The 27,996-nt window shown below is 40.8% G+C and overlaps 6 protein-coding genes across 6 annotated transcripts; 3 read left to right on the forward strand and 3 right to left on the reverse strand.

Moving 5' to 3' along the window:
• Positions 1 to 33: 33 nt before the first annotated feature.
• On the reverse strand, positions 34 to 6,148 carry krit1 (KRIT1 ankyrin repeat containing). The gene is made up of 17 exons (XM_047604145.1): positions 5,933 to 6,148; positions 4,531 to 4,700; positions 4,245 to 4,398; positions 4,041 to 4,133; positions 3,814 to 3,943; positions 3,479 to 3,722; positions 3,210 to 3,325; positions 2,852 to 2,995; positions 2,602 to 2,758; positions 2,401 to 2,508; positions 1,871 to 2,027; positions 1,550 to 1,701; positions 1,262 to 1,428; positions 1,085 to 1,172; positions 788 to 994; positions 495 to 611; positions 34 to 371 (listed from the first exon to the last, which is right to left on the reverse strand). Exons 2-17 carry the CDS (start codon positions 4,630 to 4,632, stop codon positions 282 to 284), a joined length of 2,226 nt encoding a protein of 741 aa, XP_047460101.1. The 5' UTR covers positions 4,633 to 4,700; positions 5,933 to 6,148; the 3' UTR covers positions 34 to 281.
• Positions 6,149 to 7,431: 1,283 nt separating this feature from the next.
• On the reverse strand, positions 7,432 to 10,008 carry rpz2 (rapunzel 2). Its single transcript, XM_047606013.1, has 2 exons — positions 9,913 to 10,008; positions 7,432 to 8,625 (listed from the first exon to the last, which is right to left on the reverse strand). Exon 2 carries the CDS (start codon positions 8,569 to 8,571, stop codon positions 7,885 to 7,887), a length of 687 nt encoding a protein of 228 aa, XP_047461969.1. The 5' UTR covers positions 8,572 to 8,625; positions 9,913 to 10,008; the 3' UTR covers positions 7,432 to 7,884.
• Positions 10,009 to 13,571: 3,563 nt separating this feature from the next.
• Positions 13,572 to 17,050, forward strand: si:dkey-266f7.9 (uncharacterized protein LOC100006223 homolog). The gene is made up of 4 exons (XM_047605210.1): positions 13,572 to 13,679; positions 15,464 to 15,512; positions 15,744 to 16,314; positions 16,542 to 17,050. Exons 2-4 carry the CDS (start codon positions 15,475 to 15,477, stop codon positions 16,920 to 16,922), a joined length of 990 nt encoding a protein of 329 aa, XP_047461166.1. The 5' UTR covers positions 13,572 to 13,679; positions 15,464 to 15,474; the 3' UTR covers positions 16,923 to 17,050.
• Positions 17,051 to 18,301: 1,251 nt separating this feature from the next.
• On the forward strand, positions 18,302 to 20,234 carry LOC125020177 (transmembrane protein 272-like). Its single transcript, XM_047605473.1, has 5 exons — positions 18,302 to 18,460; positions 18,544 to 18,599; positions 18,701 to 18,751; positions 18,841 to 19,032; positions 19,229 to 20,234. Exons 2-5 carry the CDS (start codon positions 18,545 to 18,547, stop codon positions 19,489 to 19,491), a joined length of 561 nt encoding a protein of 186 aa, XP_047461429.1. The 5' UTR covers positions 18,302 to 18,460; position 18,544; the 3' UTR covers positions 19,492 to 20,234.
• Positions 20,235 to 21,363: 1,129 nt separating this feature from the next.
• mrpl9 (mitochondrial ribosomal protein L9) lies at positions 21,364 to 23,793 on the forward strand. Its single transcript, XM_047605425.1, has 7 exons — positions 21,364 to 21,631; positions 22,148 to 22,307; positions 22,417 to 22,541; positions 22,834 to 22,887; positions 23,006 to 23,107; positions 23,190 to 23,273; positions 23,433 to 23,793. Exons 1-7 carry the CDS (start codon positions 21,551 to 21,553, stop codon positions 23,712 to 23,714), a joined length of 888 nt encoding a protein of 295 aa, XP_047461381.1. The 5' UTR covers positions 21,364 to 21,550; the 3' UTR covers positions 23,715 to 23,793.
• A 195-nt stretch (positions 23,794 to 23,988) lies between these two features.
• On the reverse strand, positions 23,989 to 27,870 carry prcc (proline rich mitotic checkpoint control factor). The gene is made up of 7 exons (XM_047605424.1): positions 27,074 to 27,870; positions 26,933 to 26,980; positions 26,213 to 26,743; positions 25,921 to 26,013; positions 25,611 to 25,757; positions 25,169 to 25,234; positions 23,989 to 24,724 (listed from the first exon to the last, which is right to left on the reverse strand). The coding sequence occupies exons 1-7, from the start codon at positions 27,383 to 27,385 to the stop codon at positions 24,638 to 24,640; spliced, it is 1,284 nt and encodes a 427-aa protein (XP_047461380.1). The 5' UTR covers positions 27,386 to 27,870; the 3' UTR covers positions 23,989 to 24,637.
• Between the last annotated feature and the right edge of the window lie 126 nt (positions 27,871 to 27,996).

A 27,996-nucleotide genomic window follows, 5' to 3' on the forward strand; every position in this document is an offset into this window, starting at 1 on the left:
GTGATGTTAAACACTGAAGAGAAACACATCCTCCTACATACATCAGCCAGTTTATTCAAACAAACATTAAATAATAAACTTATTTACATGCAATCAAAATATATGACTCATCAAAATACACAGTTCAAAAGTTGTGAAAAACATCTCCAAGCTTGTATAAAAATGAGGCGTTTGTGGAGAGGCCAACTCTCCGTCCAGAGTTATTGCAGATAGATAGATGATGGTCGGTATGAAGAACCTGCACTGACATGTTTGGCAGCTCTGGTCTCTTCCAACAGTTTTCAACCGTAGGCATATTTGTCTGTTGCGACTTTATCATTTGGAGTCATCTGTCCACTCAGTTTCATTAAAAGCTTCACAATAAGGCCAGCCTGTAAAGAAATAAAACATAAACCATGTTAGATTTGATTGTTCTAGATTATTCTTAAGATATTACTACTAAATGCGCTGTCTGAAAATGTGAGAATGTGACAGCGATATCCGGCACCAGTTACCTGTTTTGTGTGCACGATGAAGTTCATTTTGTTGTCGCCACTGTGTATCTGGAAATATTGGTCAGCGTGCCCGAGCTGCCACATGAATGTGCTATACTCCAGACTGATGAGAAGCACCTGCAAGACAAAACATTAAATAAATGAACATACCAAGCATAGACAAAAGAGGCACAACATGTTTGATTAAAAACAGGACTAGAAATGAATCCCATATGCATTGTTCTCAAATGTTTGTGCAGAAATCAAATGCATCTAACAAGCAGTATAAGTTTAAAAGAAAGAAAAAACTATACCTTGGTCTCCATGTTCATGAGGTGCAGCCCCTTCGTGTTGACCCCGACGTACACACGGATGACTTTGTGGTTGCTAGCACTGGCCTTGGTGTAGACCTGGCCTGTAAAAAAAGCTGCTCCATAAGTTGGGATGTCCCAGCAGTTCTGCAAGAAGAGTCGCTGCAGGTGGTGCATCTCTTTGCTCACCCCCTCACTGGTGCTCAGGGCCTTTTGGAATGAAAGGGACATAGAGGCCTTGAGTCACTTCAGGAAGCAACAGGGTTAATTTTAAGGTTTAAAAAGACAACATGAGCGTACTTTGTATTCGTGAAGGATCCTGTGGGTCCAGTGGTATGCTTTGCTTTTCACTTTGGATATTGGCACAATTGATTTCAGGTTTTCCTCACTAAAATAAAACAGAAAAAAGTTTGGATTTTTCATTTAACTGATGATTTTCTGGACCAGAACACAAAGAAAAATGTTAATTTTATTTACTTTAGGAATCCCTGTTTGTGCTTCTTGCTCTCGTAGTTGCCATAGATGATTTGCAAGAGGAGGCTAGCCAATGTGATCAGCTTGGTGTCTGGTGCAGGAAAGAAGCCCTTCAGGAGACAGTGACGGGCCTCATCGAACAGGATGAGGATGGCAAGTGGATCTTCCACCTGAAGAAAAGTGAGTAGGACCAGAGTGAGGACAGGCTCTCAGTCAGCATATCCAGTCAAGTCATCAGTTTCTGTCATTTCACTCTTACAAGCTTAAACAAATAGCTTCTCTTAAAATTACCTTTTTCTCAATTTCAAGAGGCAGTCGGACGTCCCTGCGCAGGAACAGCTGAGGTGTCTCCCTTTGAGGATCTAGCACCGTCAGGTCTGTCACAATCTCTGTCCAGATCCGCAAGTGCTGCAGGGGCTTGTGGTACGGCTTCAGCTGCAGGTCTGACACACAAAAAGCACACAAATCTTATTGTGATCTTGCAGCAATAACATAAAAACACATGGTAATTGCACATTAAAGAACAGTTAATATCACTACATAAAAGATACAAGTACAATACATTTAGTTAGTCTTTAAAGGATTTGGACGGATTTGAGAATGCAGACTTACGTAGGTTTTCTGAGCAGATCCAGATGGTGAAGTACTGCTGTGTCTCCTGAGAAAGACGCATGCCTTCCATGATCTGCTGCACAGTTGTGTTGTTGCCATGTTTTAGCTCTACGGAGCGATATGAACCATCCATGCGGTAGATTCGCACCTTCTCATACTGTGGAACAGACAAACCCAAATAAATATCATACACACAAGAAACACGACTTAGTCAATTGAAAGTCAATGTGCCAAGCACCTTGGATTGTTATGGAGGAAAGAGCACCATCTAGTGGCTAGTGGAGTTAACTGCCACAGAAATATGAACTTGCTTTCTAAATTAGAAAATAATTGCATCCATAACAAACAGACTGTATGAATTTCAGTGTGTACATAGTAATCGCTCAATCTATATGAATCCTGGTGAGCTTTAAAATGTATGTGTAACAAGTTAGTATATTGGTTTGTTCTTTAAATTAAATCATTTCCATTACAATTACGTTTCCACAAACAACAACACAGACAACAAATACATTAGCTGCGCAACTCACTGGTTTGGTGTTGGCTTGCTGCAGAAGCTTCACCGTCTCCTCCCATTCATTCTGTTTGTTCTCCTCACACACTTGTAGCGGTGATCTCTTCTGTTGGTCCTCTATGTGCTGTTGTTGGAGGAGCCAATACCATAATTTAATGATCATCATCTGTTTAATCAGAAGAAACTACAACAACATCTCCAAAGTCAAATTTCGTACCCGGTCGATCTCAGGGTGCTGCAGCAGGAGCTGCACTATGTCTGCATGGCCTCCTCTGGCTGCAAAGTGCAGAGGGGAGCTGAGCTGACCGTTCAGCAGGTTTGGATTACAGTTACCTTTCTCGAGCAGCAACTTGGTCGCCTCAACTTTACCATGCCTACATGGAATCACAGAAATGTCAATTTTGACCACGACTCACCACAAACAAAACAAAATCGAAGAAAATTGAAACTTTGGGAGACTTCCTCACCAGCAGGCATAGTGTATGGGAGCCCAGTGATCACTGTCCAGCTGCTTCACTGAGAAACCACTGTCCAGAAGCTTAGAAAGCAAATCTGTGTCTCCTTCACAAGCACTGCGGTGGAGAGGAAAGTCATCCACCCACTGGCGGTCCCTAGGAAGACAGAAGTTTATGTTGAGTATCTTCATGGCAATTTTAGTGGGTGAACACATGCCAAATGGCATGAGTTTAACTTGAGGCATCGACACTGTCCTTCCCCCCTATTGGGCATCCTGCGTGGTCAGCAGGGCCGTATACATGCCAGTCCAATGATGAAGACAAGGATGACAGTAATGATAGTGCAATTCAAGTAGAAATAAGCCCTCACTTGTCTTCTGTCACACAGTTGGGGCCATGTTGCCATTTCTCCCTCTTGGGGATCTGAATCTTGGAGTAATCTGGTGCACCAAGACCAAAGTATGGGTTGATGATAACTTTGTCCACCTGCAGAAAAAACAAAAATTTATTTTCAGTTTATGTAGTTCTAAATATTGGTTTTCTAATAGAGTGAATACATCAGTCCAGTCAAGTCTCTTCTGGCACAAAAAAGCCACTTCCACATTAATAATACTTCTTTGTGTACAGTGAGTTACTCACCCGGTTGGTGTACTGCAGATCAGATCCATAGAGGGGATTCAGGATGCACATGTCTGCCTTCTCAAGGGACATCATCTTGCTCTTGATCTCCAGGGCAGTGTAACCCATGTGAAGACCCTCCTCGCTCAGTTTGCCTTCACTGCTATAGGCCGGGTTGCTGACATTGGTCTTCACCCGCTCTACGGGTGCTGGTCTGAACAGAGCTGGGATGGCGTGAGGTACAGTGTGCTGCTCTGCTAACCACCTGTGGAGGTCAAACAGTTGGAAGTTAAATCCCTAAAACCTCATCCGAGAGCCATCAGGAACGAAGACTGTGATAAAAGACACATCCTCACTTGTCTAAGGCCAGGAGCATTTTGGAGGTGATGGGACAGAAGTGAGCGCTGGTTTCACTGCACACCCGCATGATATCCTGGAAGCAGTAAAAACTGGGGCTCCCAGGGTTATGGATGGGCTTGCTGTTGTCTGTTAAGAGGAACTCATTACTCTACTGTCTGTACAGTTTAAACAATGTTTCAGAAATTCTGTGAAGATGTTTTAGTGAAAGATATTGTTTGCTCACCTTTAACACTGACTGGTACAACAAAAAGAGAGGCCTGTTTCCCTTCATTGTCCCCTTCAAGAGTAAATTTCTTCATGTGCACCACACGCTTTCCTGCAAACCAAAACCGATTAAGATCATCGTGTCCCAAAAACGAGTCAAATAAAGTGAGCCAATCAAGACACATGAATAGTCACAAGAGCTTGTCTGGCAGAAACGTCTCACCTATGAAGCCTTGGTTATTAGAGATCGGTCTGATCGTTTCGTCAACATAATCCAATATGGATTTGGATTTGTCTCCTCCTTTGATCTTTGTTGCCAGAAGGATTTTCTTTCTCTTCTTCTCCTTCCCTTCCAAAGGCACTTCTTTCAACAAGATCTTCACAGGTGCCAGAAAAAAAAAAGTGGATCAGTATTCAATAAATTCTGTTTCTTGTTGATGCATACAGCTATGACAAACTAACTGTAAATTTATTAACACATATGCATTGTTTTGTAATACTCTGCGTACCTCATAGGCCTTAGCTCTGTATTCCTTTGAGCTCAGGCTGACTTGACTCTTTGGACGAATGACAGCAACAAAAACATCTTCAAGGCCGTCCTCGTTGCCCATCGCGCCGTCTTTTCCTCAGACCCAAGAATACATCCTACACTGGGGCCAAATGCTGTGGAGAGGCATGCCTGAAATGGAAAATTGCAGGCGAAGGAAACATTATGATAAGTCATGATGAACAAAAGTAAAGGTTCACATTCAACAGATTTATTAGGTTAAAGCTGAGCAATTCAGACAAGAGACTGGGTCGCCCCAGGACACGACGAAGTGATTATATCTCTCGTCTGGCCTGGGAGCGCCAGGGGATTCCTCCAGAGGAGCTAGTGGAAGTGGCCGGGGAGACGGCCGTCTGGACCTCCCTACTGAGACTGCTGCCCCCGCGACCCGGATAAGCAGAAGAAGATGACGACGATGGCGATTTAGCCATGAAATGAATGCCAGTATTGTGGTAATATCTTTTCATCCTTTATAACAACATTTACAACCTGATCTAATCAAGAACTGAAACAGTTTTATGTACATGTATCAGTTAACTAAGTCATATTTCAAGTAAAAACCTCAAACATTATCTATCTTCAACTTTCAGTGTGCAAGAATTTGCTGCCTATGTTTTGTTTTTGAAATCTGATGTGGTTTGGACATTTAAAATGGTAGCCTTTAAAAACATTAACACAGATGAAAAATATATGCTAAATAAGTGAGACAATAACCATCAGAGTAATCAGAAATGAAATAAAATGTTGGTGACTGCGTTAATTTTGCATCACTTCATGCATTTTTTACAAACCAGGAAGGTAACATTTGAGGCACTCGTAATTTTATTACATTTAAAATGTAATGACTTAATATTACTTATCAAGTAAAATCCCCAAAGATAATAACACCAGCTATGTAGATGATCTGACATTACACTTTATTGATTGTGGCGAGCGCTATAACAACTTTTACCATGGCTCCTGAACGCATCATAATAATGCTAGTGGAAGCTACTGTGTGTTTTACAGTGCGGGTTTCGTTATTTTATCAACTATTGGGCTTTGCATAAGTTAAGCAATAATTTCAGTTATTAATGTTTGATCTAATTAAGTAGTAAATAATAAACTGAGTTCCGAAATCAACTTGTTGAGTTCAATGGGGGGGTCACGCCCCGGAAACCAGACTCTACACAAACAGTTTACACAAACAGTTTTATATACTGTACTCTTCTCCCCTCGCTGTGCCGTCGGATCTGTCCCTTGCTACTGTATTTTCTGGTCCACAGCGAACATGGTGAACTTATTTAACTGTATCGGCAGCAGTAGCCGGGATGCTACACTCATCATCACCGCTTTTTTCCGTTCGTCGAGCAGCCGAAACTTACCGAAAGCGACGTGACTGCTCCAGGAGTGGACCAAACGCCGCTTTTCTCGGCTCCCCGGTTTACTTTACCGGGTTAAATTAGCAGTGTGAAGCACGAAGGCTGCTCCTGGTCTGCTTCCAGAGACGATAAATGGGTTGAAGTAGTCGCAGGCCTTTAACTTGGGGCAGGGCAGCAGAGACAAACAGAGGAATCACGTTACGGTTTGACTGCAGCTGCTCCGGCTGAACAACAGCGAACTCTGGTGGTGGGGGGGAGTAAAGTTAGTCTAATAAAACTATTTGGGAATATTTTATATTATTATATTATATTATATATATATACTAACGTTATACTAACGTTACATGGACATTTGCGTGAACATAAGTTAGTGTATTAGGCTAGATAACTTAGTATCGTAGCACAGTTGCTAGGCAACAGCAAATACTTGGGAGAAGCTACTGGCAAAAAAGCAAACATCCCCTTCTAAAACGCCCTTATTTTAGTTACACTATGTTTTTTAGGCATTAAACAGACAATATAATATGTGTTAACTACTGCGTTTTAGAGGAGGCCAACTGGTAAGGACATAACATCACCTTTGAACAGAGCCAGGATACCTGTTTCAGTGTTTATGCTAAGCTAAGTTGCTAACTTGTAAATAAACATACTTAACCAAAATGTCTTACTATTTGAAGTATTATATTCCACAGTGAAATTTTAGTTCAGTGTCAGGAATTAAATGATTATTTTCATTATTATTAGCTGATCATGCTTTTAGTCTATACAATATAGGCCTACAGCCCAACATAAGTTCCTAATTAATAATAATAAATAAATCTTCATATGTAACAAGCACATACTTACATTTGAAATGCCAAAACAGAAAATGTTTTAGCTTTTGCTAATATATAGTATTTGCTATAAATAGCCTGCTGTGGTGTCAGAATTGAAGTCAGATAAAGTCTTTATTGACGTTATAACTTGTGTGGATTTTAACAAAGTTGAGCTCAGATTTTAACAGGTCGTTTTAAGGGGTGCTTAGTGAAATCATTTTCTTTTCATTTTTTTCTCTTTAGGGACTTAAGAAATGACTTGTCCTAACTCAATATTTGACTTGTTTACCCCTGAACGTCTTATGACACCACTGCTTAGATACCTTGCTTGGAGGTTAATGGGATTTTCTATTTATTTTTTTATTTTTTTACCCTGGTTGAACACATAGATGTTGTATTTAAAGAATTTGAGATATGAATATACACCACTGTGTCCCCTTCACATCTATTTTACTTTGTCCAATATAGAGTATACAACAACAAGGGGAAAAGACACCACATTTTTATGAACTTTATTTGTGTTGCGTTTTGTCCCATTTATCAGCCTACTGTCAAGTGTTAACACATGACCTTTATGTATCACTTGGAAGTTTTGTCCACGTCTTGTTTAAAGCCAGATAGTCTAGTTTCCAACGCGTCGTCTCTAAAATAAAACTAATTGATTCAATGGAAGTGACGATTACAGTATTACATTGGCATGCACCACAGGAATGTTTTATTCAGCTCAATTACATTTACTTGAACTTCATGTACAACTCTTGCTATCAGTTTAAGTCTGTGAAGAGTGGATAAAACCTGTAACCTTAGCAGATACCTACAAAGCTGAAATGACACACAAATATTCAACTTTTCCAACCAATAATTTATACAATTTATTGAAGAGATTGTATAAAATTCCAGCATTTATTGACATGCGACACTAAGCAGCTTTAACATTTAGTGATCACTTTGAAAATAACATACACCGTCAATACAATAACTAAAAGGCTGCAATACAAACATCAAGAGCAGCTCATACAAATGAAAAGTTTGCTTTGGTTTATATATATATTTTAAGATACATTTTGTCCACACCTCAGTATTGTTGCCACTAAACCCGAAGGATGTCTTCTCTCTGCAGGTCTCTCAGTGAGTCCATCTTCAAGACGACTTGTCTTTGCACTGGTTGAGCACCTCCTGCATTTTTTCCTGGATATCCTCTACCCTCTTGGCCCACTTCTCCCGCACCTCTTCTTCGTCATCCTCTGTAACAGCTGTGTACGCCATGAGGGCAATGAGGCCCATTTGGAACAGGTGCGCGATATGTGAACAGCGGTGCTCCATGATTTCACGGTCACCATCGCAGTTGTCCAAGTACACTGCCAGTAGAGATTTTCCAAACAGGGTTTTTGTCCCCATCACACCGCGGTAGTAGACATCCAGGCTCATGTCACTCTTGTCTCTCTCATACACCTTCTCAAAGTTTTTCATGTAGCGCTCAGGGTTGTCTGGGTCTTTCTTCACCTGTGCCACCATGGTGGTAAACGCAGCATACTGATGCTTGATGTATTCCTCGTACTTGCCATAAGTTTCATTAACCTCGTCGATGCGGATCTTCCTCAGGCATTGTTGGTTCTTTTCAGAGATGGTCTCCAAGTCGTTGTGGATCTTCTGGAAGTCGTTGTCCAGAGCGTGGGCCTCGTCGTCCGCCAGGCCCTTGCGAGCCACCCCAACCAAGGAGGAGACCACACCAAAAATTGGGTCAATGGAGGACGCAAAGGAGGAAACCTTCTCCACACAGGTCAATACTTTGACTGCAGTTTTCTTGATCTGCTCTTTATCAGCCATTACTGCTGCTTTTCTTCTGGCGCGTTAAAGACCACAAGAAGGTGAGTTTTGAGTCTGGAGAGATTGAAAAAAAATATATCATAATATACATTAATAGGAAATCCATACTGTGCTCTGCTAACATCACAATTAAGAACTTTAAACTAAAATCCTGGTCACACAGAGTCTCAACTGTTTTCCAAGCTCAAGGCTCACTGATGACCACACACACCACGGCACCAGTTGCTGCACCATATTGTGGAAGGTGATGCCAAATGGTGTCATCTTACTAACAACATGTTTCAGAGAAGGCATGTGTCGTCTAAACACACAGACCTTCGACATCTAGGGATGGAAGCAATGCTATTTTCATTATGAGTAGATCTGTTGTTCTTTTTCTCAATTATTCTTTTAATTTGGACAATAAAACAACCCATGTCAACTCAATGTTTTTGTCCAAGCAGTAGTCTAAAGCTCAATGACATCTAATTAACTGTATCAGAGAAGAATAAGAGCAGCAAATACTGGACCCTGACCTCTCCTAACTTACTGACATCGGAAATAATGACTTAATCAGTCACTGAAAACATTGTAAATTTTTTTTGTTAGTCTACTGATGATACATCATCAATTTGTTTATTAAAAGTAAAGCCAAAGAGCATTTTACAATGTTACAATTTATGAAGCAATCACATATTGTTTATAGTAAAGCATTTAATTTTGTAGGCAAATTATGTTTTCCATCTAAATGACTCAAAATGAACATATTCTGAAAGAAAGTCCTTATGTCTGAATGGCAAAACCAGAAAATTTGTGGTTTGGATTGAGGAACCAAAAAAGGTTGTTAGCTCAAGCACATTTTCATTGATATAATATTATGACATATTGTTTAATAGTAACGAGCATTAAGAGCACTTTTACTGAGTCTAAACCCAAATCCAATTGTAGCCAATCTTTCTCATAGTTGTGACATTAATCATCCTTCACAATGTTGTTCTGCTGGAAAAATAACTCAGGGACAAAAGTAGGTGTGTCTTCGTTTGTAGTGATACAAGACAGACCAGAAAAAAAAAACAAATGGTTGCAGATCATGGTTTTCATTTATTATCTCCAGTAGTTGAAATAACCTCCAGTAGCTTTATGTCCTGCATATTTAGCTTAAACTCAGTATGTGCTGCTGTTTGTTTTCAAGCTGACTTCTCTTCCTGTGCTATTTCCTGATTCTAGCCACTCGGACATAAATCCAGCCCCCTTTTTTTTCCCTATAATTTCATCCTCCTCTCCAGTTCAGCTTTCATAAAGCATGTAAACATCCTTCAGGTCAGAGATTAGAAAGCACAGAGGTGGTAAATGTTTACTTACCAGAGATAAAATTGTTGGTATCCCTCTGTCTACTGCAGCCGTATGGCTTTCCTTTCCACCATTTTCCACCCTTGTTAAATAAGGACCGCCTCTCCATGCCAAATAAGGGTGTAAAGACCAGGAAGTGACTCATGCATGGCATGTGCTGATTGGATGAGGAATTTCCTTTTGCATGTACTATAGCTGAAGCTCTAACCACACCATGAAACACTGCCAGTGGACATGTCTTTGCTTTTACTTTAGACTTCAGATACCGCAGAACTTATGATCATCATCATTAAGCAGAAGTGAAAGACATTCCCATCATATCATGAATTCCATGCAATTACCTGGTCTAGTATCGCTAAAACTGGTGTCAGTGCACTGCCAAGTTGTGGCAATACAACTAAACAACATCAGGATATACTAGGGTCAGTTCCCCTAAATTACAAAAGAGCAATTTGTTTACTTTTATTTATGATAATTCGTTCTAATGAGATGGGTACAGCTTTGTCTGCCAAGGTAAAAGAAAAAAGAAAAGACATTTTCAAAACAATACAAATATATTTACAGACACAGTTTGATAGAAAAAGTTGTCAACAGGCTTCTTTTGATAGTGGATATATAAAACTTACATGAACATGTGTCAGCATCTGACACAAGATGGTTTAAAAAACAATGTTGATATAAGATGGAAATCAAATGCACCGGGACATGAAAAGATAAAATCCATTGATAAAACTCAATAAAAGGGGTAATTGTGTCAAACTCTTGAAACAATACGGAGTATGTGACTTCAGCCCTCATTAAAGTTGTTTCCACAGAAAACATTTTGAAATGTCACACAGAGAAAACCACAGAAATAATAAAAATGATGACTGGTTTCCATTTTCTGCTTCAGTTTCAGTTGTATGGTTGTAGCTAAATGGATCAACTGAAGTGAACAAACTTTGTTAATGTGATAAGTGAGAGTCAGGATGTCTATTGAAAAATGACCAACAGCAGCAACTGAGAATAAAAGGAAGTGCTTAAGAGAAGATTAGGTCATTCATATTTCATATCCCAAAGGGTGTGAGTTGGGTGTAATTTTCAAGTGTCCACGACAGGTTTTTCTGGAGAGACAGAGAGAGAGAGAGAGTCCTGTATCTACTGGAAACCAAATACAGCCTCAACATTTTCTTTTCAAACCTTTGCATTTGAAACTTTGAAACTATTATAGCCAAAGTGTTCAAAGTTGTATGATTGTGATATTTTGTGATACTGATTTAATCTTGAATGTATAATTAGCTATAACAAACGAGCTAAAATCACAGCGTGACTTATTTAACACCATATACAATAAGACTTGATGATTAATTTGATTAATAATAAATATTTTTATTTTATTTTCCATCAACCCTGCAGGGGTTTCTATGTTTGTCCACGCTCTGCTTCAACTTCCCCTGGATGGGCTCCTCAGTCGTGGTTCATCTCCATCATCCTTATTAACATCTCTGTTATCCATGAGTTTGACAAGACAAGGTTAGTTCACGCATATAAACTATGTTTCACCTATATAAACTGTTTAATTACTCGTAGGAACCCCTAAAGCTTAGATGTCAGACATGAACATCTCTGGTGCCATCTGATGGTCTTATTAAGGATGACAGGCTACGCTCAACAAGCAATAACCTGTATTTCATTTCCATTTAATTGCTATGATTTTACGCTGTAACACCTCATAACTTAGTCAAGTGATATGAACATAGAGCACTGTATTTACCAGTGTGTGCATACACTTCAATATCTTATACACTGAATGAAAACAGTACATTAAATACTATTGACCAGACTTTAGTAACAACTTGCTTCCTCCACATCTGTGAAATGCTGCATCCACATAAATTCATGAGCAGTGATAATATATTTATATTAATATATTAGTAGTAACACACAGGAGAGCAATTTTCAGAATAAATATTTATTTAAATGAAAATCCATCCTCTAACCACTATTAAGTCTATTAAATCAAAGCTTGTCTTGCTTGCTAAGACGTATATTGTTCTGAATAACAAATTACTGTAAGAGTCATTTTCCAACAAGCATGTCGCTTAGAGGGCGGCACAGTGGCTCGGTGGTTAGTGCTGATGCCTCCCAGCTCCCACCTCTGGGTTTGAGTCCAGCTCGGGCCCTTCTGGGTGGAGTTTCTCTGGGTGGATGTTCTCCCTATGTTTGCTTGGGTTCTCTCCGGGTACTCCAGCTTCCTCCCACCTCCAAGGACATGCTCGTTAGTTGGTGACTCTAAATTGACCCTAGGTGTGAGTGGGAGTGTGAATGGTTTTATGTCTATGTGTTAGCCCTGCGATAGGCTGCCGACCTGTCCAGGGTGTACCCCGCCTCTCGCCCAATGCCAGCTGGGATAGGCTCCAGCAACCCCCGTGACCCTAGTGCAGCGGTACGGAAGATGAGATGAAATATCTCTTAGGCACTTTTGCAGATGGACAGCATGGACCATCTTTAACTAAACCCTGTCAATGTCCTTTTTTGTTTTGCAAATTTCTTCCCCACCTGCTGTGCCTGATCTGCCCTCACAGTTACATTATGGACTTTTAAATGGACTATTAAATGCGTGTCATCTTTAGTTAGTTATATTTTATGTGTTGTGTGATGTTTCTTGTTCTCTTGTGAAAAGAAAGTCCAAACACATCTCGGTTTTCAAGTGGTTTAAAAAAAAAAACTATTTAAAAATAAAAAATGAATAAAAATGCAGGAATTTCTTCTGTGTATATTCTGGGTGTAAATTCAGGAGAAACGGCTAATCAAATATTATCCAACAAGGATAAGAAGAAGGCAGTTATGTAATGTTTGACTGCCCAGTGATAGTGACATGAGAGAAAATGGGGAAAACATCTGCAGAATTTTCCAGATACCGCTGCACCCTGACCCCTCCTAACTTAGACCTCCACACTCCCACAGCCTGTGTGTCCCTTAAGGTGACGAGCTGCAAAGAAATGAGTTATTATCTGGGATGCTCATGTGCGTCCTAGTGTTCGTATTCAACGTCCCCATTGAGCACCAATAATTCATTCATTTAACAGATGTTTCTCCATCAGTGAAAGTTAATCACTGTCATCCAGCATCACGTCTTCCTTAGTTCAATCTTTATTTGGGATCACGTACTTGCTGGAGGACATAATAATAAATGTGTTAGCGATGTTGCCATGATGGAAACATGTCAGTGACTCACTACATGAAATATTCCCTCCTAATCGGACGTTGTGTTACATGTTTAACCAGCTTTGCCTCTGTGTGTAAAGTTCTGGGCAAACCTGTGCGAGCCAAACAAAGACTCCTTCTTAATCTATATAACTGTAGCTATCTCTGCTCCCTCTATGGGAATCCATGTTTCAGTATCGATCAATATTTGCTCAATGATACGAAACACCATGAGAAAACACTCAGCTGTGGTTGGTGTGTAAATAGTCCACGGTGTTGTGACTTTACGTGAGTGGCGTTAAAATTAATTCATACCTCACTTTTGCCTTTTAATTGCTGTCTGAATGATATTTAAAATAATAATTAATGCATGATTCTTGGTTTTTCAGACCACTGTAAATGAGGAATGGAACCGGACGAATACCCCTTTCTCCCCCCCGCCCTCACACGTAACCCCCCCCCCACTCCCACCTCAGCTCTGTAGCATAGAGCTCAGCTGGTATTTCCCACAACAACATCCTGCTAGCTGTCAGTTTGTCTAGTTGTCCCCAGGCACTCGGACCCGGTTGAGGACGAACACCCTCTGGATTCAGGTATGAACGAGACCCAACAGAGCTGCTCATCAGCAGGTTTGACTCGGCTGCAGTGGGTGATTTGTTTCAGTTTTGGGATTAGAAGGGTTTAAGCCAGCTATTGAATTGGCCAATGGGGGTGAGCTGAGGTCGACCTCTGCCCGGACCAGAATCTGTTTGTTTGGTATTTATCTGGCATACTTTCAGGAGTGGGACGCACCTGTTCTTTTTTAAACGTTTGCAGATGAATTAAACTCAAGCTTAAAATGTAGTTAACATCTTTTTTTTCATTTCTCAACCAAGATGCACATACACATTCCTCCGGTTGCCTGGGATACGTTTCAGACAACAGCTTTTAACTCGCAGGAGGCCATGTGTTAGTAGAAGAAGAGAAATACAGAGAAACGGAGTGAATCGATAAGGTCAATAAGTCAGGATGGATGTTTGATAACTATTAAGTAAACTTTACGTGTATAGCACCTTTCACAGGTAATAAACCAGAGTGCCTCACAATGAAATAGTAAGAAGACAGAATGTTGCACAAAAGAATAAAACAAAGTAAATTCAACACAGTTAAGACAAAAAATTAAACCCAGATTAAAAACGGCCATAAAATTACAATTTAAATAAAAGAGTCTAGTGCTTTTATCTAACTTCGAACTAAATAACATAAAGAACATACACAACATGGAGAAAAGACAGACATTTCACCCAATACCTAGGAAGGCAGGTCTGAAACATACAACGGCTTCACTGAGATGATCAAACTTTTGACGTCTGAGCCAGACTGTAGCCATAAAATTACTAAATTTAGATTTAAATTACAACAAGAAGTCATAACAAAATTAATTTCACTTCAAAATAATTAAGAAATGGAAAGTTTTGTGCATTAATTAAGTACTGTGACAACTGCTAGAATGTCATATCATTTACGTTTTGACACATTCAGTGAAAACTAATGATCAGTCAGATCATAAAATGAAAAAAAAATAGTACTGTGTAAAATAGTTAACTGGCAACAATTACCCAGCTGATTACTGTAAATATATTTTACAGTAGATATACTGTAAAACTACTGAAACTACTGAACTAGTAGTTGAACTGCTGAAAATACTATTTCAGTACTTTTTACAGTATTGAGTATAAAGTAAATACTAATTAAATGCTGTGATTTAAGTTGTTTCGACGGTGCTGGTTTATTAACTGTACAAAAAGAAACTTTTTATATAATGTTATTGTATATGGCAATACACTAAACAGTAAATTCACATTCTCACATACAATTCAAATACTGTTTCAATGTGTTAATATTACCCATTAATAAGAGAATGATATTTAAAACAACAACAAACAACAACAAAAAAAACAACAAGAAAATTGTTGATGCAATTATTTATCTTGGCATTTGGGGAACGGGAACGCAGACAAAGTCAATTTGTCAATCAAAGTCACTGAAGTCACTGATGAAGGAGGGGCTCATGTCTGAAATCTTCCAACTCATCTGTTCATAAAAAAAAAAATCAAATGTCGAAATTGTGAGATAATCAATTAAGCAAAAATACAGTAAATGACTATTTACAGTACTATTCTAGTTACTGTGATTTTCTTTATAGTAACCCTTTGTTGACTGTGATTTTTACAGTAATATTCAAACTACTGTTATTTTTGCGATCACGGTGGATATTTGATCGCTGCTCTCATTTTATTACCAGTTTATTAATAGATATCTTTTCATTGCACCGCTAACCTAATCCCTTTCATTGTCATATGTGTTTCTCTTTCCTTTGACTCTCTCTCTTGACAAGGGCCAGTGAAAATGAACAAATTATTAATTCAGCTGACGCTCCTGCTGGGGTAAGTATGTGGAAAAGGTGCCCCCATCCCATATTCAAACCTTCAAATAAACATTCATTCATTATTTATTTTTTTTAATCACGTTAAAAATATTCAAGGAGCACTAAAGCACCTGTTCCTGAATGATAAGACTCATTAAAAAAGAAAAACTAAAACATATGTAAAAACCTGGCATGTGTGAAGAGTGACATACTGTATACAGTGTCCCAGATAAACTGGATTGTCTTACAGAGTCACTGGCTTGAGTTTTGGTGCAATTCAGAGACCAGACTACGATGACACCCCCAACCCTGAGTTCCTCAACTCGTCCTGGATGGCCACCATCCCCGACGATCAGCCGCTGTCTGAGGTCACCATGCCGGGCACCCACAACACCATGGCCCTGTATGGTGGCGTCTATGCCGAGTGCCAGACCTGGACCCTGGCCTCCCAGCTCCGTGCCGGTATCCGCTTCCTGGATATCCGCGTGCGCCACGTGGACGGGAACCTCACCATCCACCACGGGGTGTCCTACCAGCGAGCGCACTTCGGTCACGTCCTGGAGGGCGTGGCGGAGTTTCTGCACGAGCATCCGAGTGAGACGGTGCTGATGCGCTTAAAGGAGGAGTTCAGCGAGACGAACGACATCTACGGCGCCGTGGTGAACTACATCCACAGCTACGCTCACTGGGACCTGCTCTGGCACAGCCGACTGGTGCCGACCATGGGAGAGGCCCGGGGGAAACTCATCATCCTCCAAGACTTCTCTGGGCCAGACCTGGGGATGCGGTATGGTTCTCTGGACATAGCTGACCGCTGGAAGGTAGGAACGCATGTCAGCCCATATCAGCTGCGTCTGTGACAGATTTGTCTAAAATCCAAGTAGGGTTAACATCTGTTTCTCCAAAAATATTTATTTTTTATGTAACAATATTCAAATTAACTTTATGGTTATGGTTTTTGCACTGTTGTATATAATATATGTGCACAACTGATGTTTGAACATTTTCCCAGTTGACCCAAAGTACTTTTGTTTTCCGTTCCCTGCAGGTCCCCTCACTCTTGTATGTGGAGGAGAAATGGCAGAGTGTCTATGACCACCTAGAGGCTGCGCCCGTGGGAAACATGGCGCAGATCTTCCTCACCTACAGCAGTGGAGCCGGTGTCTTTGCCTTCCCCAGGGCCGTCGCACAGCGCGTCAATGCGCAGCTGTACAACTACCTGTGGGCCAAAACAAACGTGAACCAGCGCTTTGGCATCATATGCATGGACTTCCCCGCTGCTCCCATGATTCAAATGATCATTGACTTCCAACTAAGAGGGACCACAAAGAAAAGGCAGGCGTTGAACCCAGCACCTAGCGAGGCAGGTCTGAAACAAACGGCTTCACTCACAAACAAGATATTGAAACTTTTGACAGATAATGTCTGAGCCAGACTGTAGCTATAAAATGACTACATTTAAATTGTAGAAAGAAGTTAGAACAAAATACATTTCACTTCAGACTAATTCAGAAATGGAAAGTTTTGTTCATTAATAAACTACTGTGTAAACTGCTAGAGTGTGTTATCATTTATGTTTTGACTCGTTGTGTCACAGTACGATCAAGCTGAAATTAGCCAAATGAAGATAAAATGTACTTTTAATCCTGTGGAAATGAACATCAGCTGATATATTTGCAGAGTCATTGTTGGGTATTTGTTATCTATAGTGTTACATTTAATCCAAGACTGATAAGCAGCTTTGTTTCATTGTCACAGGATGGTGGTGCTTCTGTGGAGACAAACACCATCGGGTTGTGTTGACACTAACTTCCTGCACGTGGCTGGGGTGTATTAGGGTGTAGTTATGGTCAGTGGTCTGGTCTGGAAACGAGTGCTAAACCTTTGCATCACAAACCCACAGCAACTGTCACTCCGCTGTTTCACGGTGATTTGCAGAAGTTGAGCCCCATATTCACTTATCTTTTAAAACGCGCTCAAATGTTTCAGTTTTTGGGAGGTTCACAATACCTCATTTCCTCATTAGCGAGGTGATGGATAAAAGAACAAGACTAACTGGGGGGGCAATAAAAATAAAAACGACAGCAGTATAAAGATACAATCATCACAATAGGAGGAGGAAGAGTGATAAAGTCATTATCTGTCATTGGCCCACAATGTTACAGGAAGACTCTTTTAACCCTTTGACATTCTGATGAGTCATATATGGGACAGAATTGGCCTTTTGTGCCAATCAGAGCTCTGTACACAAGTTGTGTTTGAGTAAATTCTACATGCAGTACGGAATTTCCTTTTAATTTCATTGAAAAAAAAAAGTTGAGTCTGTTCCTTTTGTGGTAGACACTTCATATTCTTGGCTTTCAAAAGAGACCAAGACCATGCATAAGGGTTATAAGAGGTTAAAAATGTTCATAAACAGCTTTCGCTTTACTGTGGGTATGTCTGAACCAAAGCTGGAATGATAAGGATCAGTGTTAAAACACTTCTTATCATTAAGGGTTTGTTGCAAAAAAAAATTGCATTTTTTTTCTTTTTTTTTTTCATTTTTTCCAGTTTTTAGTGTACAACAATTATACAGAACATGTTAGTGGGTAAAATATGTGAAGAGAGAGCCTGCTGCATATTAACAGTCACACTACCTAAAGCACACAGCCGCGCCAACTAGTGTGTATCGATGACGTCCAGTGCAATGCAATAGTCTACATTTCAGAAAAAGGAAACCATGTGGCTAATTTGTGAGTTGACGCACACGTTGAAGGCAGATTAGTTGTTTCAGATAACAGTCCAACTCATTTTATCATTGGCGCAGAGAGGGTTGCGAAATGGTTTTAGCGGTGTGTCATAACATCCTGTCAGAAACAGCAAAGGATGTTAACAGAGCTGTTACTTTGCTAAGAAGCAACTAATGCACCGTACTCTGGGTTGAGTAGTGAACACTGGACGGGGGAAAAGGCTCCACATAGAAAGGTACAGTAGAGCCGCTCCTCGTCTTGTTGATGCCTGCGTATAAACCGTGACTCTCAGTGTCTTGATGTAAACCCTCTTCACAGGATGTCTCCAGAGACAGAGTCCAGGTCGCAAAGTGCAGAAGTGATTGCAACAACTGGTTAGGCTGGATTCAAGATTCTTGCATTTCTTTTGCATTATTTTATCTATATAAGCGTTAAATCTCTTTGTGTTGTTCTTTTTTTTTTTTGTTATTTGCAGTTGTGGTGAACATTATTTGGTGGATGGTAATGATAGCAGCCATTGTATTAGGTACGTTTCCCCTTTGCATCGGTGCAAATACCACACACAGTATGTTTTGATATGACTGTCTCCTACATGGTTGTCCTCCTGCGTCCCAGGGGTCGTATATCTGCGTCAATGTCCTGTGCAGCACCTCATCCCCATCTACCTGCTGGTGATGGGTGCGTCCAGCATCGGCTCTCTGTGTGTGACGTACATCAGGACTGCCCTCCAGGACAGCGCTTGCTTTCTCCTCATAACCATCTTCATGTCCCTCCTGCACATCTTCAATCTCTTCTGGTTCGTAGCAGGTGAGAGAAACAGGAAGTGCATTTAGTGGACTGTCTAAAAGCACCTTGCTATAAATATAGTTGCATCTAGTGGCTAAAAAAAAGAAAGAATGAGGTAACACATTGTCAAAGCTGCTCTGGCTTTAGAGAACAGTGCATAGTTAAGGTTTGAGTCTAAACCCAAGTGAAAACGTAACTTATATCTTTCTGTCTGCAGGCACTTACTGGGTTTATAGCGTCTATCCCCCAGACTACTCACCTCACACAGTTCGGTACTGCCACAAGACTACCTACCTGTTTGCCTTTATTGTCAACACGATTATGTGGGGCGCCATTGCTCTCATGTTTGTGTGCGGCTGTTGCGGCTATCTGCTGATCTGCTGCGGGGCGTTGAATGCGAGACCCAACTTGATACCAATCCGCAGGTCCTTCTATGGTACAATAGGGGATCACCAAGAGTCAGCCGGTGGCGATGTGTGATTAAAATCCAGGTTCACATCTGCAGATGTTTTCAGGAATTCACCTTTAGACTTCCTCACGGCATTGATACAGATTCAGCTCCTGTTGCCTAGGATTATTTTTATTATTTGTTTACACAATGATGGATTTCTTTATTATTCTTTCTGCAAAACTCCTGTAAGTTCTTAACATTTGTTTGACGTAGCATTTACTGTTCAGAGTTTGGGCGGCACATGACGAGCTTTTAATACAGCAGCACTTTTTTTTTGCATGCAGAAACTTTCTATAATCCACGTTTACTTTCTATATGGGATGAGCTGATGACGTCTTTGATTTTTGTCGCAATTTTACATGAGCAAATATTGGTCACCTCAAAATGTAATGCTCAATGCTTACAGGAACTGTTTTAACCACAAATCCTAAATGATGTCGGCAATATCTTTTTTTTAAAAAAGCATTAACTTTCTTCTGTAGTGTAATATGCGTTGCTGTTGAAACTTGTGTAACTGTGATTGCGCACAACAGTGGTACCACTGTCTGCCACAACACTGTGGAGTACACTTTTACATCACTGCAGGAAAGTGGCAGTTTTACTCACTGGAGGTCGAAATAGGTGTATGTGCTTGTGTATGTGTGTAGTATTGACAAACAGGGATTCATAAAATATGAGGTAATCAGAAATCATTGTAATTAACAATGTATTTGAAATTGTAATTAGCAATGTACATAATAAACAAGAAAATAATAAAAATCTGAGAATACTATTGTCCTTTAGTTATTTCTCATCATTTTTGTTTTTCCTTCTGTTGCAATTTTATTATTTTTCGCCAGGATCTTGTATTGATTTGTCTGACCACTGTGCAAGTCTTCTCCAGCACATCCCAAAGATTCTCAATGGGGTTCAAGTCTGGACTCTGTGGAGGCCAATCCATGTGTGAAAATGATGTCTCATGCTCCCTGAACCGCTCTGTCACAATTTGAGCCACATGAATCCTGACATTGTCGTCTTGGAATGTGGCCATGCCATCAGGGAAGAAAAATCCAGTGATGGAATAACCTGGTCACTCAGTATATTCGGGTAGTCAGCTGACCTCATTCTTTGGGCATAATGTTGCTGAATCTAGACCTGAGCGACTGCAGCAACCCCAGATCATAGGACAGATCCAACAGGCTGGTACAGTAGACACTAGGGTGCATCACTTCCTCTGCCTCTCTTCTTCTCCTGATGCCCCATCACTCTGGAATAGGGTAAATCTGGACTCACCAGCCCACATGACCGTCTTCCATTGCTCCAGAGTCCTATCTTTATGCTCCCCATCAAATTGGAGCCTTTTTTTCCAGGTTAGCCTCACTGATTAGTGATTTTCCTAAGGCTACACAAGTGTTCACTCCCAATCCCTTAAGTTCCTGGTTGATTTGGTGTGTGTGTGTGTGTGTGTGTGTGTGTGTGTGTGTGTGTGTGTGTGTGTGTGTGTGTGTTTTCCCCCTGTTGTGTTCTATATGTGTTTGTTTGGTTGTCTTCTCACATATTTAAATTTTTTGTTGATTTAAGGTTATTCACGTCTCTTATCTCTGAAACATGATGTCTGCTCTTGCTGAATTTTTGTCACAGATATAATATTTGTCTGACTAGTTTGTAAAAAATAAATAAATAAATAAATAACTTGTTGCCAGCTGAAAAATAATCGCCCATTATTTATCCAATAGGAGGCTCGTACCTATTTGATTAGTTAAATCCAGGTGGTGACTTTTTTTGACCAGGCAGTGTATATCGCCAATATAAACAATTTTAAATGGGTTAAAAACTATCGTTTACGTTTAGTACAGAATCTAGTGCAGAGTTTTAATACAGGACTTTTTTCAGACAGCTATGCAGCCGTTGGGGTCCTCTACGTCACACAAGAAGCGACAAGTTATCTGTAAGCTAGCCGACATGCTGTAGTCAGTGTGTCTGCGACTATAGGGGATTGACTGGTGATTAAAGGCTGAATTTATGGTGGCGTTTCAAATGCAGATATAGTTTTGGACCTCTTAGCGAATCAAGGGGCTAAAATCTGTTCATCTTGAGTGTTTTGTCAACATGTGGAGCTCCGGCCGCCGTGTCCTTCAGGATCTGCTCAGCCTGCCGGCTGTCAGGAGCTTCTCCCTGACTGCGGCTCGGGTCAGTGTCCCTGCACTTCTGGACAAAAATAATGTCACCGTTTTACAACTCGTCACTTATCGACTCTCTTACAGTCACTTTATAATATATTGCACTCTGTTGCATTCTATTGCAATAGAGACACAGCTTGCTAATAACTAACAGACAAAAGTTCTGGAACATCTTTCGCTGAGTTTGTAATGTTTTATTGAAAAGTCGTAGTTTGCTTTTCAACTTTATTGTGCGTTGTACCACTTTATCGTATCATTGCAAACTATAGCTCATTAGATGCCTATTGAAGAGAAAACGTAACATTAAAGCTATTATTAGCCGTTAGCTAACTTATTATTTAACTTGTAAATGAAAGGGATTAGTGATATGATGATGTTCACGTTTATACCCATTTGTTATGAATCTACCATCAAATATAAAAGCATTACACAAATAATATTTCACTTTTTTAAACTTTACAATACAGTGTATGTGTTTTTTATTGACATGACAAAAATCCTGTCTGGTTTATTGATGTTTCCACAGAACACAGTTGTGGTGGAGCGATGGTGGCAAGTGCCCTTGTCTAAAGTGGGCAGTCCGCCGAGGCTTCACCCTCGAAGACACCGCATCTATAAGTTCGTGGAGGACACCAGCCATAAGCCCTCACAGAAGATGGAGCTCATCTTAACTCAGACTGTACCGAGTGAGTATCTCCAGCTCTTTCTAGAATTGCAGAATTTCAAGCCGAGGGGGGGGGTGTATTATTGTTTTCGGACTAGTAAGATACTAACAGATGTTTTTGGTTGTGATAGAGCTCGGTGGACGAGGAGACACTGTGCTGGTGAAAAAATCTGTTGGCAGAAACAGGCTGCTGCCCGAAGGCCTGGCAGTGTATCCATCACCAGAGAACAAAAAGATATTTGCTGAGGAGTTGAGGGTGTGCACAATATCTCCATTTGTACATTTGTTCCTCACATACACTGTATTGCCAAAAGTACTCGCTCACCCATCCAAATAACTGAATTCAGGTGTACAAATCAAGCACCGAGACGCGCAGACTGCTTCTACAGACATTTGTGAAAGAATGGATCACTTAATCGTTAAATAACGTCTTATTAAACCCTATGGATTAAGAATGGGATGTCACTTAAGAGCCAATACTTTTGGCAGTATAGTGCATCATGTGATATTGTACAGCCTTTCATCACTGTCACTTCTTATTCACACAGCTTTTACGAGAAGGGAAGCCGGAGGACAGAATTCAAACTCGTACGGGACATTTGGTGAGTCTCTATGAGCATTCACGTTGTTTCTCACCCACTGAGGTCCTTAACAATTGTGCTTGAGTCATAATTATGTTAAGAGGTGAACTCGCCAACAAGTTTGCTGGTGTTCCTACAGACAGTGGCCGTTCTTCGACAGTCCCAGCTGAAGATAAATAAAGTGCCCTGTGAGGATTTCCAGGTCACAAAAGAAGTTGTGTCCAGGTGTTTTGCAAAGAAGGTATGACTGTGTTTGTTTCTCCTTTTACCCTCGTTTTCCTTCATATCTCATATAATCTAATTATAATAAACCCTTTCTCTAGCTGCGGATTGTTGTGCCGGTGCATGCGATAACACTTCCATTTGAGCCCATTAAGGAGTTGGGAGACTATTGGTGTGAGGTTAAGGTAAGAGGTTTTTTTTTGACTTTATGATCAGATATGCATCGCTGCATACTGTGTCACTGTAGTAGTTAAAGTTGTACTAAACAGTTTGCAAACTTGTTATAACTACTATTTTGAACAAAAAAAACCCAAAACATTTGCTTGTTGTTCGTCTTATCCCAGGTGAACGGAATAGACGCAGTTCAGGTTCCCATGTCGGTGGTGCCGTATGAGGACATGTCTGCAAACTATCGGCGGCAGCTGAAAGCGCAGGCGGCCGCAGACGCACAAGAAGATGCTGGCGAGGAGGACGACTCGTTGGAGGCCGTTTCTGATGCAGCAGTGGAGACTCAGGCTGCTGAAGACTCCACGAGTCAAGGTTCAACCTCAGCTGCTGAGGAAATGAACACAAAGACAGAGCAGGACGCAGCATCGCCACCGAGCGAAAGCCCGAAAAAAGATTAAAGGACTCTAAATGAACGTGCCTGTAGAAGTATGGTGGATATTGTTTACCTGCAATACACATACTGTACATGCATAGCAACAATTGTCTGTGTGATTATTAAAAAATAATCCTGTTCTGTCACTAATCATCATCATATTAATAAATACACAAGAAAAAAAATTGAGTTAAAAAGGTCGTTATTAATGAAAGCAACTTGGTAAAGGTACGAACCATAGATCATTTTGCTCCAATTCTTGTGATTGAAACCAAAAACTGAATTTAAAAGATAAAAAAGAAAGGAAAAATACTGATTTATTTGTATTCTTTTTAACTACACAACAATATGAGGTAAACTGGAATGCCAGTGCCAATATAAAAACTTTTTAAACGAGACCTGCTGAAGCCAAATATTTGAAAGAGCCTAACGTCTGCAATGTGTGTATTCCAACATCATTTATTCCAAACTCTAGGATGACTTCAGCTCATTTCTCCATAGCAACATTTTACTTCTTCCCAGACAATCGAATCTCAGTGTAGATTCATGTGTTTCCACACTGAGTACACCCCATGAAGAGAAAGCAAATGCATTCAAATGAAGAACATTTATAATCACCATTTCAGGGTCACATAACATCTTTTCTGCCAAAATATTCACATTGTTATTTAGGTTCTGTGTCTATATTTACTGTAAAAGGAGTGGCTGCAAAGGAGAGAGTAGCATCCATGACTGGATTTTGGGACTGAACACCTTATCAAACAATAGAATATTAACGTTTCAACACAAAGACAGGATGGAGGGCAGGAGGAAAAATCTGTATTAAGGTTTGCATACTTTTTCCTAAACACAACTTATCCCCTTATGTATGTAAATCTGGAAAGTTCTACTCTAATTTGTGACGCAGGGTTTCTGTATTAAACCACCAGGGTCCACAGTTAATGACCATTAGAAACCGTATTTGGCCTGGGTCTGCCGGCGGGTTAGCTTGTTTTCTGCCCAACTGTTCTTCAGCTCCAGCTCGCGTTCCTTTGCCTGGAAGAGAACAAATACATTCTTGGTCATTTGAACCAGTATATTTACTGAGTTTGATGAGTGATTAAAATCCTCCCCACGAGTTCAGACTACCAGAGATATACAGGAACTGGTTCAGAGAAGCTAAAAGCCTGAACGTGCAGCTTGAGCACTAAATGATGCTAATGAACCGTCACCCGTTGAGGTCAGCCAAACTTCCTCAGTGTAGTATCACAAATAAAAGTCAACTTAAAAGAAACTTTTTAGCTATTTATCATGTCTAAGTGCCTTGTGCTGAAGAGGTTTTTATGCAGCTTGTTGTCTAAATCTCAAGAACAGTAGTTCTTGAGATTGATTATCTCAGAGGGATGTGTGCAGACTCCTCAGAAGCCACAAACTCGTGAACAAAGACAAGTTGACATTACACTAAACGCTAAGTGTCGTTTGAACTCAAGAAGCACTCACCTGATGAATGAGATATGTTATCTGATGCTTGCGTCGCTGTTGTCCTGTGGGTCCTTCTCCCTTTTTCTGCAGAAAGATAGAGGAAAATCACATTAAATCACGTTAAGCGTGTGTGATTCTGATTATCGGATCGTCTGCGTGTTTGTATCATCACTTTTGACTTGCATTTAATCATTTATTTCTACCATTTATGACCGGTTAATACTTAGCTCCCATTAGAAAACACTTAATATTTTCAGATTTGACATAACGTCAAACATGTTATGGCTGGAGGGCTTTAGGTGTTCCCTGTTTGAATGTAACGCCACAGTACCTTAAGAGTAGAAGAATACATACACGATCCTCCCCTTATCACATTACACACAAAAATATACAAAAAAAGAGAACTCCAACACTCAAGCCTGCTACTCTCACCAATGCAAAAACTGTGCATTTAGCTAACCTTGCTATAAGACTGCCGTTGCTGCTTTTCTTCAGACATGCTCTTGGTCATCCACTGCTGGTTTCCACTCAGCTGGTCGTCCCCTTTGATCTCCAGAAACTTCACCTCCTCTTTGCCTCTGTTTCTTTTCCCCTGTAGCCGCATGAACTGGACGACAGAGAGGACACATTAAAAAAAAATTAACATATTATTTGTATACGTAGCTACTGTACGGGAGGGGGAGGGGGGTGGACAGGCAAACTTGATAACAAGACGAGCAAAAACAGGCACGACGTAACCTTCTCAAAAAGTCAAGCAGCACAGTTCTTACCGCTTCATCATCAAACATGGCTGACTGGCCGGGCTCTTCAGCTTCTGCCACTCCAGGGTTGGGTTCTTGGTAGTATGGCTCATTATAGTATCCCTGTCCAAAAAGAAAAAAGGTTTGAGTATATCACCCCTTCATACTGAATACCATTATAATAACCTAAACTAAAACAGACTGTATTTTGAACTGATTTGGCCTCTTTTAGCGTTTAAATACAATACTGAAATAAACAGTCGGTGCAGTCTCAATCTAAAGCAATGGCTGGTGTGTATTTATAATAGAAAGTCATTATTACCGGAGGGAAACCCTCAGGACCTGCCATGGGTTGTTGATACGGATATTGACCTCCCCATGCACCTGCGGCCTCATGATTCCCCCCAAAGTCAAGAGGGGCGTCCGACTGCCCTGGCTCATCAGAAGCCGAGATGGGAAGGGCCTCTGCTGGGGCTAATTGTGGAGGGGCTATTTGTGCGGGAGCTAACTGTGCGGGGGCTAACGGCTCAGGGTCTAAGCTTGGGATGACTGCAGGGAGAGGCTGGGGGCTCTCTTCTAGGGAGAAGTAGTTCTGTGGGGATATGTCCTCCTCGTTATCCTGGTCATCCGTGGCTATTTGTCTAGCCAGCTGCATGGCCGCTGACTTTGCCGCAGCCTTGATAGCGGAGGGAGACGCACTTGACCCAATCAGACCCTGAGCGGGAGTTCCAGGTTTGGGTCCTTTAGGCTCTTGCCGTTTGGTGAGTGTATGAGGAATCAGAATTCGGTCCATCTCCTTCACCGTCAGGTTTTTGGGCTGTGGCAGAAGGGAGGACAGGCCTGAACCTGCAACCTGCAGGAGATCGGAGATATGGGTTGAGAGATTGACTGTGAGCGGAGTATAACACTCTCTACAAAACTGGATCAAGTAATACATTAGTTCATTATTTTAATCATAGAACGAGATCAAAAAGGAGTACAAAAGTGGGACTTGAAAGAGCAATATTTAAACTGACACATGCAAACTGAGGCGTTTTCTTACCTGGCGTTGTTGTTTCTTCTTTGTTGGTTCATCGTCGTCCGAGTCCGACTGCAGACAAGAAATTCACAGATTATCAATTATAATATAGTAACTACGAAATTAAAATGTGTGATCAAAGGTCTGAACAGACACAGCACTCACATCCTGTCTCTGGATCTGTGGTACAGTGATCTTGACGGGTTCTGTTCGTTTCCTCGGCTTAGGCAGACTGGAGAATAAGCTTCCCCTAGACGGCTGGAGATCTGGATCATCACCTGTCACGCTGTCTAATGCTTTAGAGTTTGCTTGTGTTGCCCTGCTTGGTCCACCGCTCCCTGCTGCAGATCCTGTTTTTTTAGGAGCAGGCAGGGCTGAGAAGAACCCTCCTGCGTTTGTTTTTCTCTGTGGTGCTGCAGAGGTCGCGGTTTCCTCCGAGTCACTATCATCACTGCTTCCATAGGCGACTAAAGACATGACTGCTGGTACTGTTAAATATTAGCAATCTGCAGAAACTCGTGAACATGGATAACCGCTTCTCCTTGATTTGCTCTCAGGAAGCCGAGCTCACACGAACTGACTCCAATTAAAGGTATGCTAGTCTTTGAAAACAACAACCACAGAGAAAACGATTCCAAGTGGAGCTCTACTTTCATTAAAAACAAGACAGATTAAAAGGGGACCTCTCCGTAAGCTGATTCATTTAAAGGACCGACCAACTTCACAGATGTAAGCTAGGCCACCGCAGCTAACGAGGGTAGCTAAACCACAGTTATTTCCTCACACAAGTCAACTTTCTGTCAGTACTATTATTGCACACGAATCAGCATCGATCGATGCAGCCGCTGCGTTATTTTACCATACAATACGGCACTTTGATGCGTTGTTACGCCAGCAAACTGAGCTCGTTAGTCCTTTGACTCCATCAAAACATTCGCCTCCATCGTTCGATTGAAATAAAAAACGACTACTGCGCAGCTTTCTGCACAGTCTTCTTCTTCTTCTCCTTCTATTAATTATCCAGTGGTAAACGACTTCAGCGTAACACTGCCCCCAATGGCCAGAGTTTGAATAGACACCAATTTACA

The sequence above is a fragment of the Mugil cephalus genome, chromosome 14 (genome assembly GCF_022458985.1).
Source record: "Mugil cephalus isolate CIBA_MC_2020 chromosome 14, CIBA_Mcephalus_1.1, whole genome shotgun sequence".
NCBI lineage: Eukaryota > Metazoa > Chordata > Actinopteri > Mugiliformes > Mugilidae > Mugil > Mugil cephalus.

Bases quoted from the DNA above. Each gene is read 5' to 3' on its own strand.
- mrpl9 (XM_047605425.1), top strand. From the start codon at position 21,551: ATGTGGAGCTCCGGCCGCCGTGTCCTTCAGGATCTGCTCAGCCTGCCG. The intron at 22,308-22,416 runs GTGAGTATCTCC...TGGTTGTGATAG, and splicing joins CTTAACTCAGACTGTACCGA to AGCTCGGTGGACGAGGAGAC. The intron at 23,274-23,432 runs GTAAGAGGTTTT...GTCTTATCCCAG, and splicing joins ACTATTGGTGTGAGGTTAAG to GTGAACGGAATAGACGCAGT.
- prcc (XM_047605424.1), bottom strand. From the start codon at position 27,385: ATGTCTTTAGTCGCCTATGGAAGCAGTGATGATAGTGACTCGGAGGAA. The intron at 26,981-27,073 runs GTGAGTGCTGTG...TCTTGTCTGCAG, and splicing joins CACAGATCCAGAGACAGGAT to TCGGACTCGGACGACGATGA. The intron at 26,014-26,212 runs GTAATAATGACT...CTTTTTGGACAG, and splicing joins GTCCTGAGGGTTTCCCTCCG to GGATACTATAATGAGCCATA.
- rpz2 (XM_047606013.1), bottom strand. From the start codon at position 8,571: ATGGCTGATAAAGAGCAGATCAAGAAAACTGCAGTCAAAGTATTGACC.
- LOC125020177 (XM_047605473.1), top strand. From the start codon at position 18,545: ATGTCTCCAGAGACAGAGTCCAGGTCGCAAAGTGCAGAAGTGATTGCA. The intron at 18,600-18,700 runs GTTAGGCTGGAT...TGTTATTTGCAG, and splicing joins AGAAGTGATTGCAACAACTG to TTGTGGTGAACATTATTTGG. The intron at 18,752-18,840 runs GTACGTTTCCCC...CCTGCGTCCCAG, and splicing joins GATAGCAGCCATTGTATTAG to GGGTCGTATATCTGCGTCAA.
- krit1 (XM_047604145.1), bottom strand. From the start codon at position 4,632: ATGGGCAACGAGGACGGCCTTGAAGATGTTTTTGTTGCTGTCATTCGT. The intron at 3,326-3,478 runs GTGAGTAACTCA...TTTTTTCTGCAG, and splicing joins ATCTGCAGTACACCAACCGG to GTGGACAAAGTTATCATCAA. The intron at 2,028-2,400 runs GTGAGTTGCGCA...TCTGTTCCACAG, and splicing joins AGCAAGCCAACACCAAACCA to TATGAGAAGGTGCGAATCTA.
- si:dkey-266f7.9 (XM_047605210.1), top strand. From the start codon at position 15,475: ATGAACAAATTATTAATTCAGCTGACGCTCCTGCTGGG. The intron at 15,513-15,743 runs GTAAGTATGTGG...ATTGTCTTACAG, and splicing joins CAGCTGACGCTCCTGCTGGG to AGTCACTGGCTTGAGTTTTG. The intron at 16,315-16,541 runs GTAGGAACGCAT...CGTTCCCTGCAG, and splicing joins ACATAGCTGACCGCTGGAAG to GTCCCCTCACTCTTGTATGT.